Here is an 18,922-nt window from a genome sequence, read left to right as displayed (position 1 = left end):
ATGCGAACATTCTGTAGTACACATTTTTGTCAACTAGATGGCCGCAAACCATATGTATGAGAAGGTCAATAAGGGAGGGGGAAGATCGGATTACATTACAGTTTTCAAATATACCTATAAACTCAGTTGAAGATGCTGAAACCACTCCTATTAGGTTAAGGAGCCAATAGTCTCTTCTTAAGGAACACCCCTTTTGTGATGTCATATCTGCTATTTAAGTCAATGTACTGTAAATAAAGCGTCTCTTCTACCATGGCTCAGGGAAGAGAGAAGATGCTTTCATGAAACCACCTAGTGTGTCTGGTCTCATTATAAAGCTGTATGGCATGCACATACTTATACTTCTAATTGATTTGGCACCACACAAAGAAGAAGGAGAAGCGCATGAATTGCGCTAACACCGGCTCCACAAAATTCGGCCCCTCATAGACCACTTTAACACCAAATTTGCAGATTTGTATACCCCTGAAAACATCTGCATAGACGAGTCCCTGATACATTTTACCGGGCGTCTTGGCTTCAAACAATACATCCCAAGCAAGTGCGCCCGGTATGGGGTCAAATTGTATAAGCTCTGTGAAAGGGCCACAGGCTATACGCACAAATTTCGTGTCTATGAGGGTAAAGATCAGACCCTGGAGCTGGTCGGTTGCCCTGACTACCTGGGGAGCAGTGGGAAGACAGTCTGGGACTTGGTGTCACCCTTATTTGGCAAGGGGTACCACCTTTATGTGGACAATTTCTACACAAGTGTGCCCCTCTTCAGGCATTTGTTTCTAGAACAGATTGGCTGCTGTGGCACCGCACGACCTAGTCGCCGGGGCTTCCCCCAACGGCTCGTTACCACCCGTCTTGCAAGGGGGGAGAGGGCTGCCTTGTGTAACGAAGAACTGCTCGCGGTGAAATGGAGAGACAAGCATGACGTTTACATGCTCTCCTCCATTCACGCAGACACGACAATCCAAATTGAACGGGCAACTAGTGTCATTGAAAAGTCCCTCTCGGTCCTCGACTATAATTTGCTCATGGGAGGGGTGGACTTCAATGACCAGATGTTGGCTCCTTATTTACTCTCCCGCAAGACCAGACGCTGGTATAAGAAGGTGTCTGTATACCTAATTCAATTGGCTATGTACAATAGTTTTATTCTCTACAGTAAGGCTGGGAGAACAGGATCCTTCCTCAACTTTCAGGAAGAGATCATCGAGAACCTCCTGTATCCAGGAGGTTCCGTGGCCCCAACCACCAGTGTAGTGAGTCGTCTGTCTACACGAGCGACATTTCCCCAATGTCGTTGCTGGTACCTCAAACCAAGCGTCACCCCGAAAAAGATGTTGTGTCTGTAGCAGGAGTGGAATAAGGCGTGACACCCGCTATTTCTGTCCTGACTGCCCTGACCACCCTGCCCTATGCTTTGGGGAGTGTTTCCGGAAGTACCACACACAGGTACACTTAGTATAGGGATTGCGTGATACAGGACAGGCACACAGGGGTCTTAGGGCCCTTTCACACAGAGCTGCTGCAAACCTCTCCTTTCACCTGGGACAAAGTGCGTAATGTACTTCGCCACATCTCTGGGCGATTTGCGCTTTGCACATTGTCCCATGGGGAAGGAGAGGTTTGTCCTCTAAAGGTTAAAAAAAATGAAAAATCACAGGTAAGCAAAAAAGTTAATGTTCCAAAAGTTCAATAAAGTTTATAAAAGTTAATGTTCTGTTTCAAATGTTATATAAAGTTAATGTTAATAAATTTATTGCGTTGCTGCCTGTTTTTTTTTTTTTTTACCTTCTAGGTGGAACAAGCGATCAACCAGCTGCAGCACTGATGTGCATTCTGACAGAAGCATTGCGCTGCTGTCAGATTACACAAAAGTCGGTGTATGCGGCGCTCTCCTCTGCAGTAAAAAAGATACGTTTGTCGAGGCTTATGAGCTGAGGGGCGGTGTTCATATGCTTTGGCAAACACTTTGTATATAAAAAATAAAATAAAAAAATTCCGGCAATGATTTATTCATCCACATCGATTGATGTGAATGGAGAAATCGGGTTTGCCAGGGCATACGGGCTGAGTGGGTTTGGATGTTGAGCGGAGCTCCTATGTCCTGGCAGAAACCTTTCCCCTCTTTTTTTTTTTTTTGCGCATTTTTTGGCAGAGATTTTTTCATCCACATTGATCGATGCGAATGAAGAAATCTGTGCCGTTCATTTTTTCTATCAGCCCAGAGGCTGAACGGAAAAAAAAATCTCATTACCCGTATGCTCAATATAAGGAGAATAGCAGAAACTCCTAATGCTGGCCATACATGTAATGATTGTGGAGACCCTCAAATGCCAGGGCAGTACAAACACCCCACAAATGACCCTATTTTGGAAAGAAGACACCCCAAGGTATTCGCTGAGGGGCATATTGAGTCCATGAAAGATTGAACTTTTTGTCCCAAGTTAGCGGAAAGGAAGACTGTGAGAAAAAAAAATAAAAAAAATCTATTTCCGCTAGCTTGTGCCAAAAAAAAAATATTCTAGGAACTCGCCATGCCCCTCACGGAATACCTTGGGGTGTCTTCTTTCCTAAATTGGGTCACATGTGGGGTATTTATACTGCCCTGGCATTTTAGGGGCCCTAAAGCGTGAGAAGAAGTCTGGAATCCAAATGTCTAAAAATGCCCTCCTAAAAGGTACTCATTGGAATTTGGGCCCCTTTGCGCACCTAGGCTGCAAAAAAAGTGTCACACATGTGGTATCGCGGTACTCAGGAGAAGTAGGGCAATGTGTTTTGGGGTGTCTTTTTACATATACCCATGCTGGGTGAGAGAAATATCTCTGTAAATTGAGAACTTTGTATAAGAAAATGGGAAAAGTTGTCATTTACAGAGATATTTCTCTCACCCAGCATGGGTATATGTAAAAAAAACACCCAAAAACACATTGCCCTACTTCTCCTGAGTACGGCGATACCACATGTGTGACACTTTTTTGCAGCCTAGGTGCACAAAGGGGCACAAATTCCAATGAGTATCTTTAGGATTTCACAGGGCATTTTTTACGCATTTGGATTCCAAACTACTTCTCACGCTTTAGGGCCCCTAAAATGCCAGGGCAGTATAAATACCCCACAAGTGACCCCAATTTGGAAAGAAGACACCCCAAGGTATTTCGTGAGGGGCATGGCGAGTTTATGTAAAATTTTATTTTTTGTCACAAGTTAGTGGAATATGAAACTTTGTAAGAAAAAAATAAAAATTCCATTTCCGCTAACTTGTGACAAAAAATAAAAACTTCCATGAACTCACTATGCCCATCAGCGAATACCTTAGGGTGTCTACTTTCCGAAATGGGGTCATTTGTGGGGTGTTTCTACTGTATGGGCATTGTACAGTAGAACCTCATGAAACATGACAGGTGCTCAGAAAGTCAAAGTGCGTAAATAAATTTTTTTGCACCATAGTTTGTAAACGCTATAACTTTTACCCAAACCAATAAATATACACTTATTGCCTTTTTTTTTATCAAAGACATGTAGAACAGTACATTTAGAAAAAAAATTTATATAGAAATGTCGATTTATTTGAAAAATTTTACAACAGATAGTGAAAAATTTCATTTTTTTGCAAAAATTTCGGTCTATTTTCATTAATATCAAAAAAAGTAAAAATGTCAGCAGCAATGAAATACCACCAAATGAAAGCTCTATTAGTGAGAAGAAAAGGAGGTAAAATTCATTTGGGTGGTAAGTTGTATGACCGAGCAATAAACCAGCAGAATTGTAAAAAGTGGTCTGGTTATTAAAGGGGGTTTAAGCTAGGGGGGCTGAGGTGGTTAATGTATAGTTCTTGTCCATATTGCCTCCTTTGACGGCTTGATTCATTTTTCAATAACATAATGCAAAATTCAACGTTTTTCGTATAATAATATAAAATACTGAACACTACAGAGTGCTGCTGTTACTCTTTTGTTTTTATCTCCTGTACAGGGATCTGGACTTTGCTGGAGGGGAACCACCAGACTGTTACCTCTTGGAATAGTCTCTGTATGATTGACAGCTGACCCATGGGGGTCAGAGATACTGGTGTAGAGTAATGAGGAGTTAGTCAAAATCTCAGTCAGATATAGGCTAAGATCAGGGCAGGCAGAGTATAAGCAATACGATAAACAGTCAGAGTAGGCAGCGAAGGGTAAATACAGAGGTCAGTCACAGGCCAGGTCAGGCAGCGGAGGGTCAGAATCCAGTAAACAGGCAAAGAATCGGTACAGGGAAAGACATGTACACGTTTGGAGGCAATTTTTGTTTATGATTGCATTTTACTCATTTATGGCTAAAAATCTTATTTTCAATTGGCCTTTATTAAAAATATTGGGCCATTCTGTCATAAATGGTTAACTGTTTTTCTAACTGTGTGACTGGTACGTTCACTTTCATTTGGTCATCTAATAACCCTTATCTCTAAGAGGTCATAAACACTTATTTAAGCCACATTCTTATCAGTAAGATACTAACTGAGCTATAATGAGTGTTTATAAGGTCAGAGAGCAGAGGTAAGAAGCCAGTCTGCTCCCCAGATAACAGAAAAGACAGAAAATCCACAGGAAGCTAGTAGAGCATCTCAGCTATGTGCACAAAAAAGGATTCCATATTTTGCTATTTTTTAGCTCAAAATAAGTACAATGCAATAATAAAAAAATTGCCCCCAAGGTGTGCATAGCATTTAAATATCTCAGGATTGTCAGCTATTGGCTGGTGAAGTAGAGACAGTAGAGAAGAGGCATTGCCAGCAAGAAGGCCACACCATGTGGAGGGACAGAACAGACTTAGCATGAAGAAGGTGGCGGAAGGCAGGTCTGGGCTGCAGGGTGCAGTAAGTTGGTCAGTGGCAGCTCGCAGCTGGCACTGAAAAAAGGTACCGACGGGTGTTACCCGTTGGGGATGTATCACTGCATAGTCTGACATTATCCAGTGCCAGCCTGCAGGGACACTTCTCCCCCCCCCCCAACTGGTCACACTAGTCTGGACCGTCACTGCAAACTGCTAGAAATGTAATCATAACTTTTATCAGGAATAATAAAGGAATGTAGTAATGTAGGAAAGTAAAAATGTAGAAGTATAATTACTGTATATATGATATGAAGATTTCTTTCTATTAAAATGTGCACAATAAGAACAGTGTTCAAGAAATGAGTCCCAAGAAATACTTAAAATGACAGGTTTTATTGAAACTGCATTTGGCCACATGGCAGAGGAGGAGGCAACCTCACAAGAACATGGCCTCACAAAATATATCAAGACTAACAACACGTTATATCCTTATGTTTACCATACAAATCACAGAAAGCACCAAGTGTATAGGTCAATCATATCCATAGGGTTCCAGAAACCAAGGAATGAGAAAAGAATGCTCTTTTGGCATCCATCAGTCTAATGTGCATTGGCATACCTTTTTTTTTTGCCGTATATAGTAACATATTAGACTATGCAGAAACACAGAGACATCCTACAAAAAAATTACACTGTCCGGTATACTTTTTATTTTTAACATGGGAGCCTACGGACAGCATCTGCATTAGGTATTCCAATGGATAGCTCTGAAAGAAGATTCAAATGTAATGTGGACAACGCCCAGCAAACCAACTATATAAAACATATAATATACCGTAAAAGAATAAAATCACCAATACAGAATAACATTGCCATTAGCTTTTTGCATACGGAACTATATATATGCAACTATAACATTTTTTGCCTGGATTTACTGTAAAGTGTACATTATTCAGGCACTTGGATTACTCTACTTTATGTAATAATAATTTTTAATTATATAGCACCAACATATTCCACAGCACACACATATTCCACAACTCACAATTTTATGTATAATTTGCACCTGAGGATTGACTATATAAATTTTTCCAACTTAATGATACAACTATACTTTATACTACATAATGACTGTCACGACTTGCTCTTCCATTTCTAACATTAAAGGGGTTGTTTCACTTCAGCAAATGGCTTTTATCATGTAGAGAAAGTTAATACAAGCCACTTACTAATGTATTTTTATTTATTTTATTATTTCATTTTTCCATCACATTATACGCTGCTTGTTTCCATGGTTACAACCACCCTGCAAGCCATCAGTGGTGATTGTGCTTGCACAATATAGGAAAAAGCACCAGCCTTTCAGGTGGTCGGGACCATGGGAGCGCATATAAGCTATAGTGTGCAAACACGACCACCAATGATGGATTGCAGCATTACCAGCAAAGGAAGCAATATGGATCATCACAATACATTAGTAAGAGGCTTGTAGTATCTTTCTCTACATAATAAATGCTATTAGCTGAAGTGAGACAACCCCTTTAAACCATATTTTTTTTCATTCAATATTTGTCTAGTTTATAATCCTACTAATTTGTAATTTATGGACTTTTTCCTCCAGCAGCAATGCAAGATCAGCAGACCAAGGAATGCGACACTTAGGATGACCACAGCAATGATGAGTCCAAAAACAGTCCCTGAGGAAAATCACAAAATCTTTTATTAAGAAAAACAATTCATATAAAACATAAACTACACTTCTTTCCAAGCAGAAGTCTGAATATAAATGCACTTTGTTGCTTATCTGGTGTTATTACCAACAGTTCTGGTGCCAGATTCCAGGGTGACCAGGGCCAAGTTTGGAAGGATTCACATGAGGTTCCCCCAGTAGGCCCAGGCTCTGGGACAATATTATGCCCCAAAAGTTTAGAAGACTCCATTTAAATCCAATCAGTTGAGCTCTAGACTCTAAAGTATTTCTTAAGGATTACCGTAATTCCCAATTAATTATTAGACCTTATTGAAAATACCGTATGTCCTGCGTTTGCAATGATTGCAAAAAAAGTTTACAATGTTCTGTATAGGTAGAGGTTGGGCAATTGATTCTCTGAATCATTTTCTGTGGTAAACTAATTAAACCACCAGTCCAACACTAACCACCACACAGTGATCCACTTCTCAATGAGTACGTTGCTTTTCCAGAGGTAACTAGGAGACCAAAATAAGTACCTACATGAGATCCTGAATAACTGCAGAAAGGCATAGACTTCCCCAAACAGTACAGTACCACCAACTAAGTAAACTCAACTGTCTCAACTCTCATCAGTGTCACAAGTTAAAGGGGTTCTGCAGTTTTTTTTAACTGATGATCCATCTTCTGGATAGATCATCAGCATCTGATCGGCGGGGGTCCGACACCCGGGACCCCTGCCGATCAGCTGTTTGAGAAGGCAGCGGTGCTGACAGTAGCGCCGCGGCCTTTTCGCTGTTTACCGCAAGCCCAGTGACATCACGACTAGTATCACTGGCCTGGGCGCGGCTAAGCTCCATTCAAGTGAACAGAGCTTAGCTCCGCCCAGCCCATTGATACGGTACTAGTCGTGACGTCACTGGGCCTGTGGTAAACAGCGAGAAGGCTTACCTACTGCCAGCGCCGCTGCCTTCTCAAACAGCTGATCGGCGGGGGTCCCGGGTGTCGGACCCCCGCTGATCAGATGCTGATGATCTATCCAGAGGATAGATCATCAGTTTAAAAAAACTGCAGAACCCCTTTAAATTACTGCCACATATATTCACTGTACTTAATGAATTCATCTAACATTCTGCTTTACACACATTATGGGAGAGATTTATCAAAACTCGTGTAAAGGAAAACTGTCTTAGTTGCCCATAGCAACCAATCAAATCGATCATTTTATTTTCCAAAGCAGCTCTGAAAAATGAAAAGTGGAATCTAAAGCCAGTTTTCCCTTACACTAGTTTTGATATATCCCCCCATTGACTTCTGCCTGAAGTGAAGCTTTATGATCAGTAACATGGAGCTACTATAGTCATATAAAATACCAGGGGCATTCATTATTTTACTCTATTCCCTCAAATGCAAGTTTCCAAGCTGCTCTGTATGCTCAAAGTCCTCATTGGAGTTGTTCTAGTTAAAAAATTTTAGGAGCAAACTGAACCAAGGAAAAGTCAGGTACAGCAGCATTCTATTAATGTACAATATATGATCTATATATAAACTAGTGCCCTAGGGGGGCGTGACCTGCACGCTGATGGTGCCAGGCGCATGATCTATTTGCTCTAGACCCATACACTGCAAAGCTGCTTACAGCGGCTCTCCTCGCGACCTAGGCTAAGCTCAGTGCATCTCCAAAGCTCAACTGATATGGGGAAAGTTAAAAGACGCACGGCGAAATTGACCGAGTTTTTCGGCAAGTCAGGCTCCACCAATTCGGGACTAGCCACCGCACTCTCCTACATCCTCTACTCGCCGAATGCCTCCATTGGCGTCATAAGGTCAGAGCATGAAAGGCAACCTGCCGCTCATCTCACTGAGGATATCATGCGTGCAATGTTAGAGACCCTGCACTCCTCTATGGAAGAATACATAATGGGATTGCTGAGGGACCTCAAAAGGGATATTCAAAGTATTGGAGACCGCACAGCGCATTTAGAAACCAATATGGCAGAATTTGCCACTTCTCATAATTCTCTCATTGACACCCATGAGGCCATGGAGGAAGATATTGCCAAACTCACAGCTAAATTGCATGATTTGGAGGACCGGCACCGCCGTAATAATATCAGAATACGCGGGGTCCCGGAAACTGTGGAGACGGCTGACCTAGAACCCTTGCTTAACGAGCTCCTCAAAGCTGCATTGCTGACGGCCACTGACAACAGGGACCTGATTATTGATCGTATCCACAGGCTGTTGAAACCGCAAGGTCTGGATGCGTTCCTTCCTCGTGACGTAATAGCAAGGATTCATTTCCACACGATCAAGGATTCATTCCTCCGAGCCTTAAGGCAGAACCCCATGCCAAGAGATATCTTTAAAGGTATTTCTATCTACTCAGATCTCTCCACGGCAACGCTGGCCCAGGAGTTTGCCCCTCTCACCAAAATCTTGAGGGATCATCATATAAAGTACTGATGGGAGTTTCCGGTGAAGCTAGTGGTTTCATTAAAAAGGGTTGTCTCATCATGGACAATGGGGGCATATCGCTAGGATATGCCCCCATTGTCTGATAGGTGTGGGTCCCACCGCTGGGACCCGCACCTATATCAAGAACGGAGCCCCGCAAGGTGGTGGCTGGAGGACTCCGGTCCGGCCACCCCCAAGCCGGCTGCCCATAGAAGTGAATGGGAGCGTACCGCGTCATGTGCGGCCCCCGCTCCTATTCATTTCTATGGGGCCGACAGAAATAGCCGAGCCAGCGCATTCGCAGTGTGCCCTCCTTCACTGACCTCACAGTGTGCCCTCAACTGACCTCACAGTACATGTCAACGTTTAATATTTTAGCGAACTAATTGATGGTCCAATTGGACCTAAACACGTCTTTGGATCATGTACTGTTTTTTTCAAAATAAAACTTTACTTTTAATTGTTTATTTTTAAAAACCGTTCTCATAACTTATCACTATCTATACATAGACACTACATAGACTGATTAAAACTATCAGTGGTGCGGGCAGCTCTGTTTTATTATCTATCACTTTTAGTTCCCAACTACTGTTTATTGCCACTGTTATTTCTGGCCTGTGTTTGCTTATAACCCTTAGCTGTTGTCGCCTGTATAGCTATATATCTACTCCTCTGGTGAGGTTCCCTAACTACCACTATATGGAGGATCAGTGGTGCAGACTGCTCTTTATTGTAAATCAGTATTTTCAATGTTATTATGCAGCTGCTATTGGTTGCCACTATTAATTCTCCCCTATAGTTCCATATTCGCTATATTCTCTTATCACCTATATAGCTATACATTCGCTCCTATTAGAGAGCTCCCTCACCACCACTGCCTAAAAATTAACACTCATACACCCTGCATCCCGACATGTTTCGCTGGCTAACCAGCGTCTTCAGGGGATAGTGCAGGTGTGAGTGTTGGGGGCGGAGACCATCTCTTAAAGATTCGTGTTTGATCACATGTTCCCAACTGCCAGTGATGTGCCGAGTCGTCATGTACCTATTACTTAATACCGAGCCTTCTTCCTTTTGATAGGTCCATTAGTCATCGAGACTAATTGGGTCATCATCTCACGACGTAACTTCAAAGCCTCGCGCATGCGCCCGGACTTAACTAGAGTTTTCCAATGCCTCCCGGTTCTGTTCCCGCGATATCTGACTTATACTCGCGCATGCCCAAGGACTTAGAGATCTTTTTCACTTACTCCGTACCATCGCGATGCTTCGTGTACGCTCGCGCATGCGTGAGGACTTAGACGCTGCTTCTAGGTACTCTATCTCTTCATCTACTGCGCAAGCTTATAGACTTAGATATTTTTCATTACCGGCTAAGTTTTATAGTAAGTATGCTTCTCTCTTAATAGTTCCAATTAGCATTAGTTTGTCTATTATGCCGGCACAAGGATAGCACATTGTTATTATTTACACATTATTATATATCTGGCTTTACGCTTCACTTAATACCTGATTTCTTCCCAGTTCTTCATCTCCTTGACACTGCTGGGTACTTCTTCACACTCTAGAGTATATCTATATTGGCTTAGATGTTTCCTTTCATAGAGTAGTCCTATATGTTCAGTCGGTTTTTTATGGCTTTTGCATTACTTTTGCTGAAGATTAATATGAATACACTATATACAGTTATATTAATATGATTACACTATATACCGTTATCAATCATCTTACATGTTTTCCAGTTTGCCATATTTTCCAATATTATTTCTTTCTTACTGCCATCTATAGATCATTATTTTATTATATAGGGCTTGCTAATTCTTCTCTATCTTTAGGATTCCTACCAGGATCACCTTCTGGAACATCAACTCGTCCCTCACCTCCCAGAGAGAAGATAACCCCCACAGTCCAGGAGAAAGACACACACATCACTTACCATGGTAAGTATTTTATTTTTACACTGTATAATGATTAGAGCTGAGCGAACCCGAACTGTAAAGTTCGGGTTCGTACCGAACTTTAGGGTTTTCGGCACCGGACCCGAACATTTACGTAAAAGTTTGGGTTCGGGTTTAGTGTTTGGCAATTCTTATGGCGCTTTTTGAAAGGCTGCAAAGCAGCCAATCAACAAGCGTCATACTACTTGCCCCAAAAGGCCATCACAGCCATGCCTACTATTGGCATGGCTGTGATTGGCCAACTGCAGCATGTGACCCAGCCTCTATTTAAGCTGGAGTCACGTAGCCCCGCCCGTCACTCTGCTCGGATTAGTGTAGGGAGAGGCTGCAGCTGCTGTGAGGGAGAGATCAGGGAGAAATCTTATCAAGAACTGTTTTTTGTACTCAGCGATCTACAGAAAATGTGTTTTGTGGGTGCAGTGCACAATTTTTTTAAGCCTGCCCTAAGCCAACTACTACTGAAAATGAACATTTTTTTCTTCAGTTAGTCAATATCAATACATAATCGGCAGCCATTTTTTGCAACGATAGTGCACCAGCACAGGCTATCTGCATGTCTGCAAGTCCAGAAATACAGCTTTTTGCTTACTGGGGTTAAAAAAATACATCTGTTAAATATAGTGCACAGTTGGGATTACACATGCATAAGTGATTGTCACATTTAGGCCAGAAATACGGCTTTGGCATACTGGGGTGAAAAAAGGCTCTTATATACTGCACATCTGGGATTACACGTGCATAAGTGATTGACACATTTAGGCCAGAAATACGGCTTTGGCATAATGTGGTGAAAAAAGCCTCTGATATACTGCACATCTCGGATTACACATGCATAAGTGACTGTCACATTTAGGCCAGAAATACAGCTTTTTGGTTACTGGGGTAAAAAAACCCCTCTAATATACTGCACATCTGGGATAAGAGGTGCATAAGTGAGTGTCACATTTAGGCCAGAAATACGGCTTTTTGGTTACTGGGGTGAAAAAACCCTCTAATATACTGCACATCTGGGATAAGACGTGCATAAGTGACTGTCACATTTAGGCCAGAAATACATCTTTTTGCTTACTGGGGTGAAAAAAGCCTCTGATATACTGCACATCTGGGATTACACGTGCATAAGTGATTGTCACATTTAGGCCAGAAATACGGCTTTTTGGTTACTGGGGTGAAAAAACCCTCTAATATACTGCACATCTGGGATAAGACATGCATAAGTGACTGTCACATTTAGGCCAGAAATATATCTTTTTGCTTACTGGGGTGAAAAAACCCTCTAATATACTGCACATCTGGGATTAGTCGTGCATAAGTGATTGTCACATTTAGGCCAGAAATACGGCTTTTTGGTTACTGGGGTGAAAAAACCCTCTGATATACTGCACATCTGGGATAAGACGTGCATAAGTGACTGTCCCATTTAGGCCAGAAATACGGCTTTTTGGTTACTGGGGTAATAAAACCCTCTAATATACTGCACATCTGGGATAAGACGTGCTTAAGTGACTGTCACATTTAGGCCAGAAATACGGCTTTTTGGTTACTGGGGTGAAAAAACCTTGTGATATACATCTGGGATAAGACGTGCATAAGTGAGTGTCACATTTAGGCGACAAATACGGCTGTCATATAGAGTTAAAAAAAAATTTGGGAGTGCAATACCCTACATCAGGGTTTTTATTGGCGGTTAATTATTTTTAACAGACTTAACCACTTTTTACTTTGCTTTGTAAACGCTAACTATGAGGCAAACATCTAATAAGGGACGCGGTCATGGTCGTGGTGGTGGTGTTGGTGGAGCCTCTTGTGCAGGGAGAGGACGTGGCCGTTCTGCCACAGCTACACGTCCTACTGAACCTACTACCTCAGGTCCCAGTAGCCGCCAGAATCTACAGCGATATTTGGTCGGGCCTAATGCCGTTCTAAGGATGGTAAGGCCTGAACAAGTACAGGCGCTAGTCAATTGGGTGGCCGACAGTGGATCCAGCACGTTCACATTATCTCCCACCCAGTCTTCTGCAGAAAGCGCACAGGTGGCGCCTGAAACCCATGCCCATCAGTCTGTCACATCTCCCCCGTGCATATCGGGGAACCTGTCTGAGCCTCAAGTCATGCAGCAGTCTCTTATGCTGTTTGAAGACTCTGCTGGCAGGGTTTCCCAAGGGCATCCACCTAGCCCTTCAACAGGGGTGGAAGACATAGAATGCCTGACGCACAACCACTTATGTTTCATGATGAGGACATGGGAATACCACCTCAGCACGTCTCTGTTGATGACGAAACACAGGTGCCAACTGCTGCATCTTTCTGCAGTGTGCAGACCGAAAAGGAGGTCAGGGAGGAAGACTGGGTGGAAGACGATGCAGGGGACGATGAGGTCCTAGACCCCACACGGAATGAAGGTCGTGCTACTGACTTTTAGAGTTCGGAGGAAGAGGCAGTGGTGAGACTGAGCCAACAGCGTAGCAAAATCGGGAGCAGGGTGCAAAAGCAGAGCAGCCATCGCCAAAACAGTTCGCCTGCTACTGGCCACCGTCACCAGGGACCGAGCACACCAAAGGCAGCTTCAAGGAGTTCCCTGGCATGGCACTTCTTCACACAATGTGCTGACGACAAGACCCGAGTGGTTTGCATGCTGTGCCATCAGAGCCTGAAGCGAGGCATTAACGTTCTGAATCTTAGCACAACCTGCATGACCAGGCATCTACATGCAAGACACGGGCTGCAGTGGAGTAAGCACCTTCAAAACCAAGAAAGGGCTCAGGCCCCTCCTTCTCCCTCTTCTGCTGCTGCCTCGGTCTCTTCCTCCGCCTCTGGAGGAACGTTGGCACCCGCCGCCCAGCAAACAGAGGATGTGCCACCAACAACACCTACCTCCGTCACCAAGCATCTCCACCATGTCACACGGAAGAGTTTAGCTCTCCATCTCACAAACCTTTGAGAGAAAGCATAAATTCCCACCTAGACACCCTCGATCCCTGGCCCTGAATTCCAGCACTTCTAAACTGCTGGCCTTTGAAACGCTGTCATTCAGGCTGGTGGAGACGGACAGCTTCAAACAGCTCATGTCACTTGCTGTCCCACAGTACGTCGTTCCCAGCCGCCACTACTTCTCCAGGAGAGCCGTGCCCTCCCTGCACAACCAAGTATCGGATAAAATCAAGTGCGCACTGCGCAACGTCGTCTGTGGCAAGGTCCACCTAACCACACATACGTGGCCCAGTAAGCACGGCCAGGGACGCTAAATCTCCCTAACTGCACACTGGGTAAATGTAGTGGCTGCTGGGCCCCAGGCGGAGAGCTGTTTGGCGCACGTCCTTCCGCCGCCAAGGATCGCAGGGCATCATTCTTTGCCTCCTGTTGCCTCCTCTTCCTACTCGGCTTCCTCCTCCTCTTCTACTACCTCCTCATCTGGTCAGCGACAGACCTTCACCACCAACTTCAGCACAGCCAGGGGTAAACGTCAGCAGGCCGTTCTGAAACGAATGTGTTTGGGGGACAGGCCCCACACCGCACAGGAGTTGTGGCGGGGTATAGAACAACAGACCGACGAGTGGTTGCTGCCAGTGAGCCTCAAGCCCATCCTGGTGGTGTGCGATAATGGGCGAAATCTCGTAGCAGCTCTGGGACTAGCTGGTTTGACGCACATCCCTTGCCTGGCGCATGTGCTGAATTTGGTGGTGCAGAGGTTCCTAAGAAATTACCCCGATATGTCAGAGCTGCTGCATAAAGTGCGGGCCGTCTGTGTGTGCTTTCGGCATTCTCACCCTGCTGCTGCTCGCCTGTCAGTGCTGCAGCGTTATTTCGGCCTTCCCACTCACCGCCTCATATGCGACGTGCCCACAAGGTGGAACTCCACCTTGCACATGCTGGCCAGACTGTGCGAGCAGCAGCAGGCGATAGTGGAGTTTCAGCTGCAGCACGCACGGGTGAGTCGCTCTGCGGAACAGCATCACTTCACCAATGACTGGGCCTCCATGTGAGACCTGTGTACCCTGTTGCGCTGTTTCGAGTAGTCCACCAACATGGCCAGTGGCGATGACGCTGTTATCAGCGTTACAATACCACTTCTATGTCTCCTTGAGAAAACACTTAGGGCGATGATGGAAGAGGATGTGGCCCAGGACGAGGAGGAAGAAGATGGGTCATTTCTAACACTTTTAGGCCAGTCTTTTAGAAGTGGCTCAGAAAGAGGATTTTTGCAACAGCAGAGGCCAGGTACAAATTTGGCCAGCCAGGGCCCACTACTGGAGGAAGAGGAGGAGGAGGATGAGGAGGAAGAGGAGGATGGCGATGAAGCATGTTCACAGCGGGGTGGCATCCAACGCAGCTCGGGCCCATCACTGGTGCGTGGCTGGGGGGATACGGAGGATGCAGACGATACGCCTCCCACAGAGGACAGCTTGTCCTTACCTCTGGGCAGCCTGGCACACATGAGCGACTACATGCTGCAGTGCCAGCGCAACGACTGCAGAGTTGCCCACATTTTAATGTGTGCTGACTACTGGGTGGTCACCCTGCTGGATCCCCATTACAAAGACAATGTGCCGCCCTTAATTCCCTCACTGGAGCGTGATCGGAAAATGCGCGACTACAGGCGCACGCTGGTAGACGCGCTTCTGAGAGCATTCCCGACTGACGCCGGGGGACAAGTGGAAGGACAAGGCGAACGCAGGGGAGGAGGAAGAGGTCGCCAACGCAGCTGTGTCATCGCCAGCACCACAGAAGGCAGGGTTAGCATGGCCGACATGTGGAAAAGCTTTGTCACCTCGCCGCAACAACCGGACCCAACTGCTGATATGGAGCGTGTTAGCAGGAGGCAGCATTTGAACAACATGGTGGAACAGTACCTGTGCACACGACTACACGTACTGATTGATGGTTCTGCCCCATTCAACTTCTGGTTCTCCAAATTGTCCACATGGCCAGAGCTTTCCCTGTATGCCTTGGAGGTGCTGGCCGGCCCTGCAGCCAGTGTACTCTCTGAACGTGTATTTAGCACGGCAGGAGGCGTCGTTACAAATAGAAGCAGCCACCTGCCACAGCCAACGTGGACAAGCTCACGTTCATTAAAATGAACCAGGCTTGGATCCCTCAGGACCTGTCTGTACCTTGTGCAGAATAGACAGTTCTAACAGCCTCAACCATCCATCCCTGTACTCAAGTGCACTTATTCCTTTTTTTTTTTATATGTCCCAATATTTTGGGGGATACCCCTATGTAAAAATGCTAAATAACACACATCTGTGTTGACTACCTATTCCTCCTTCGCCGCTGCTTCCCCCTAGACCGCCACGTGAGCCTACACGGCCACATCCACCCATTCACCGCCTCCTCAACTTCTGCCTCCTACATCATTGCTAATTTTTATTTTTTTAAGGTCTTTTATGTTTTTTTAATTCATTTCCCTATCCACATTTGTTTGCAGAGCATTTGCCATGCTCCTAAGCACATTTTGCTGCCTTTTGTCGCCCTCTAGCTCTTTCCATGACATTTTTACAGCCATTTTAGTGCTCAAAAGTTCGGGTCCCCATTGACTTCAATGGGGTTCGGGTTCGGGGTCAAGTTCGGGTCCCGAACCCGAATTCTTTTTTCAAGTTCGGCCGAACCTGTCGAACCCGAACATCCAGGTGTCCACTCAACTCAATAATGATTTCTGTATATTAGGTATTTTTAAGATATTGATTGGTCTCTTCACTATCTACACTATTTCTGTCTATTTCCTATCAATATTTCTTCTGTATATAAATTTTTTTTGTATTCTCATATTTTTCTTTTCACTGTTACGTTGTATTACAAAAATGGATAGAAGGTGAACCCTTCATTTATTCCAATTGGTGACAGGGATTTCAACCGGTATATCCATTTAGCTTCCTCCTGTTGAAGCTTATTATGTTTTCCCCTTCTATAGGTCATTGATGGGTTACTGGGTATTATTTCCTTCAGGTCTTTATCTGATCTAAGAATATGCCAATGCTTTTTGAGAATCCGAGTCAAAAGTTCCTATACATCGAATTGTTTTTTAATTTTTTACTTCCTTCCTCCTAAATAGGCTGTCTCTCTCCATGTTTTCAACTCTATTGTAGGCCTTATATAATGTTTTTCTGGAATACCCCCTGGCCAGAAATCTTTGATACAATAACTTACATTCTTCCTCAATCGCTGACTCATTTGTGTTATTTCTCTTGGCTCTCAGATATTGAGCTAGTGGTATACCTTTTTTAAAAGGCCTTGACAGCTTTCACAATGGAGGAGGCTGTTGGTTGCTGTTGCTTTCCTGTATATTTCAGTACTGACTTTTCTATCATTTTCAATATTAATTTTTAAATCAAGAAAATTTTGACTTTTTTTCCTGAATCTCTGCTGTAAATACTAAGCCTATGTCACTCTCATTGAGGTCCTTCGTGAATTGTACAAACTGTGATTTAGTGCCATTCCAGAAAATATCATCTATGTACCTCCCCAAGTACATTATGTGCTGAGTGTATTGTGAATGGTGCTCCGTGAAAACATATTTGTCTTCCCACCACCCCAAAAATAAATTATCAAAACTTGGTGCACAAACAGTCCCCATAGCGGTGCCAGTGATCTGTAAATAATATTGCCCAATTAAAAACAAAAAAATTGTGTGTGAGGAGAAATTTTCTGGAATGGCACTAAATCACAGTTTGTACAATTCACGAATGACCTCAATGAGAATGACATAGGCTTAGTATTTACAGCAGAGATTCAGGAAAAAAGTCTCAACTTTCTTGATTTAAAAATAAATATTGAAAATGATGGAAAAGTCAGTACTGAAATATACAGGAAAGCAACAGCAACCAACAGCCTCCTCCATTGGGAAAGCTGTCACCCAAGGCCTCTTAAAAAAGGTATACCACTAGCTCAATATCTGAGAGCCAAGAGAAATAACACAAACGAGTCAGCGTTTGAGGAAGAATGTAAGTTATTGTATCAAAGATTTCTGGCCAGGGGGTATCCCAGAAAAACATTATATAAGGCTTACAATAGAGTTAAAAACATGGATAGAGACAGCCTATTTAGGAGGAAGGAAGTAAAAACTGAAAAAACGATTCGATGTATAGGTACTTTTGACTCTCAACATCAAAGAATATATGGGATTCTCAAAAAGCATTGGCATATTCTTAGATCAGATAAAGACCTGAAGGAAATAATACCCAGTAACCCATCAATAACCTATAGAAGGGTAAAAAATCTAAGACATTATGGTACATAGCCATTTTCAAAAAAAGAAATGCACAAAAACTTGGCTATCCACACAGGGATCATACACGTGTGGAGGATGTGCGTTTTGCAAGTATATGTTGCCAAAAAAAGAATTTGTAAATCCCCATGATGGAAAGACATTCCTAATTAAGGATTACATTAATCATATTAATCTTCAGCAAAAGTAATGCAAAAGCCATAAGAACCGACTGAACATATAGGACTACTCTATGAAAGGAAACATCTAAGCCCAATATAGATATACTCCAGAGTGTGAAGAAGTACCCAGCAGTGTCAAGGAGATGAAGAACTGGGAAGAAATCAGGTATTAAGTGAAGCGCAAAGCCAGATATATAATAATGTGTAAATAATAACAATGTGCTAAAAGACAAACTAATGCTAATTGGAACTATCAAGAGAGAAGCATACTTACTATAAAACGTAGCCGGTAATAAAAAATATCTAAGTCTATAAGCTTGCGCAGTAGATGAAGAGATAGAGTACCTAGAAGGAGCGTCTAAGTCCTCGCGCATGCACGAGCGTACACGAAGCATCGCGATGGTACGGAGTAAGTGAAAAAGATCTCTAAGTCCTCGCGCATGCATTGGAGATGTATCAATAAAAGTATAAAAAGAAGTACAGTATCGAGTAATTTTCGATTGATACAGTTCTTTATTGTCCATCGTACCTACATCACCCCACGGGTGCTGAGTAGGATGTATAAAACAAGGGACGCTAGATGCTGGAAGTGCAGGATGGATAACGCGGATTTCACCCACTT

General features: G+C 43.6%; 1 protein-coding gene across 1 annotated transcript in view; it reads right to left on the bottom strand.

Annotated features, from left to right (window-relative positions):
• Positions 1 to 6,264: 6,264 nt before the first annotated feature.
• ACP3 (acid phosphatase 3) overlaps positions 6,265 to 18,922 on the bottom strand; it is a 94,954-nt gene continuing 82,296 nt past the window's right edge. The window contains exon 12 of the mRNA XM_040432944.1: positions 6,265 to 6,506. Within this exon, the coding sequence (XP_040288878.1) occupies positions 6,388 to 6,506 (119 nt within the window). The 3' untranslated portion in view covers positions 6,265 to 6,387. The remainder of the gene's footprint in view (positions 6,507 to 18,922) is intronic.

Source organism: Bufo bufo, chromosome 5 (genome assembly GCF_905171765.1).
Source record: "Bufo bufo chromosome 5, aBufBuf1.1, whole genome shotgun sequence".
NCBI classification, from domain to species: Eukaryota; Metazoa; Chordata; class Amphibia; order Anura; family Bufonidae; genus Bufo; species Bufo bufo.
This window is presented reverse-complemented; position numbering and strand designations above follow the sequence as displayed.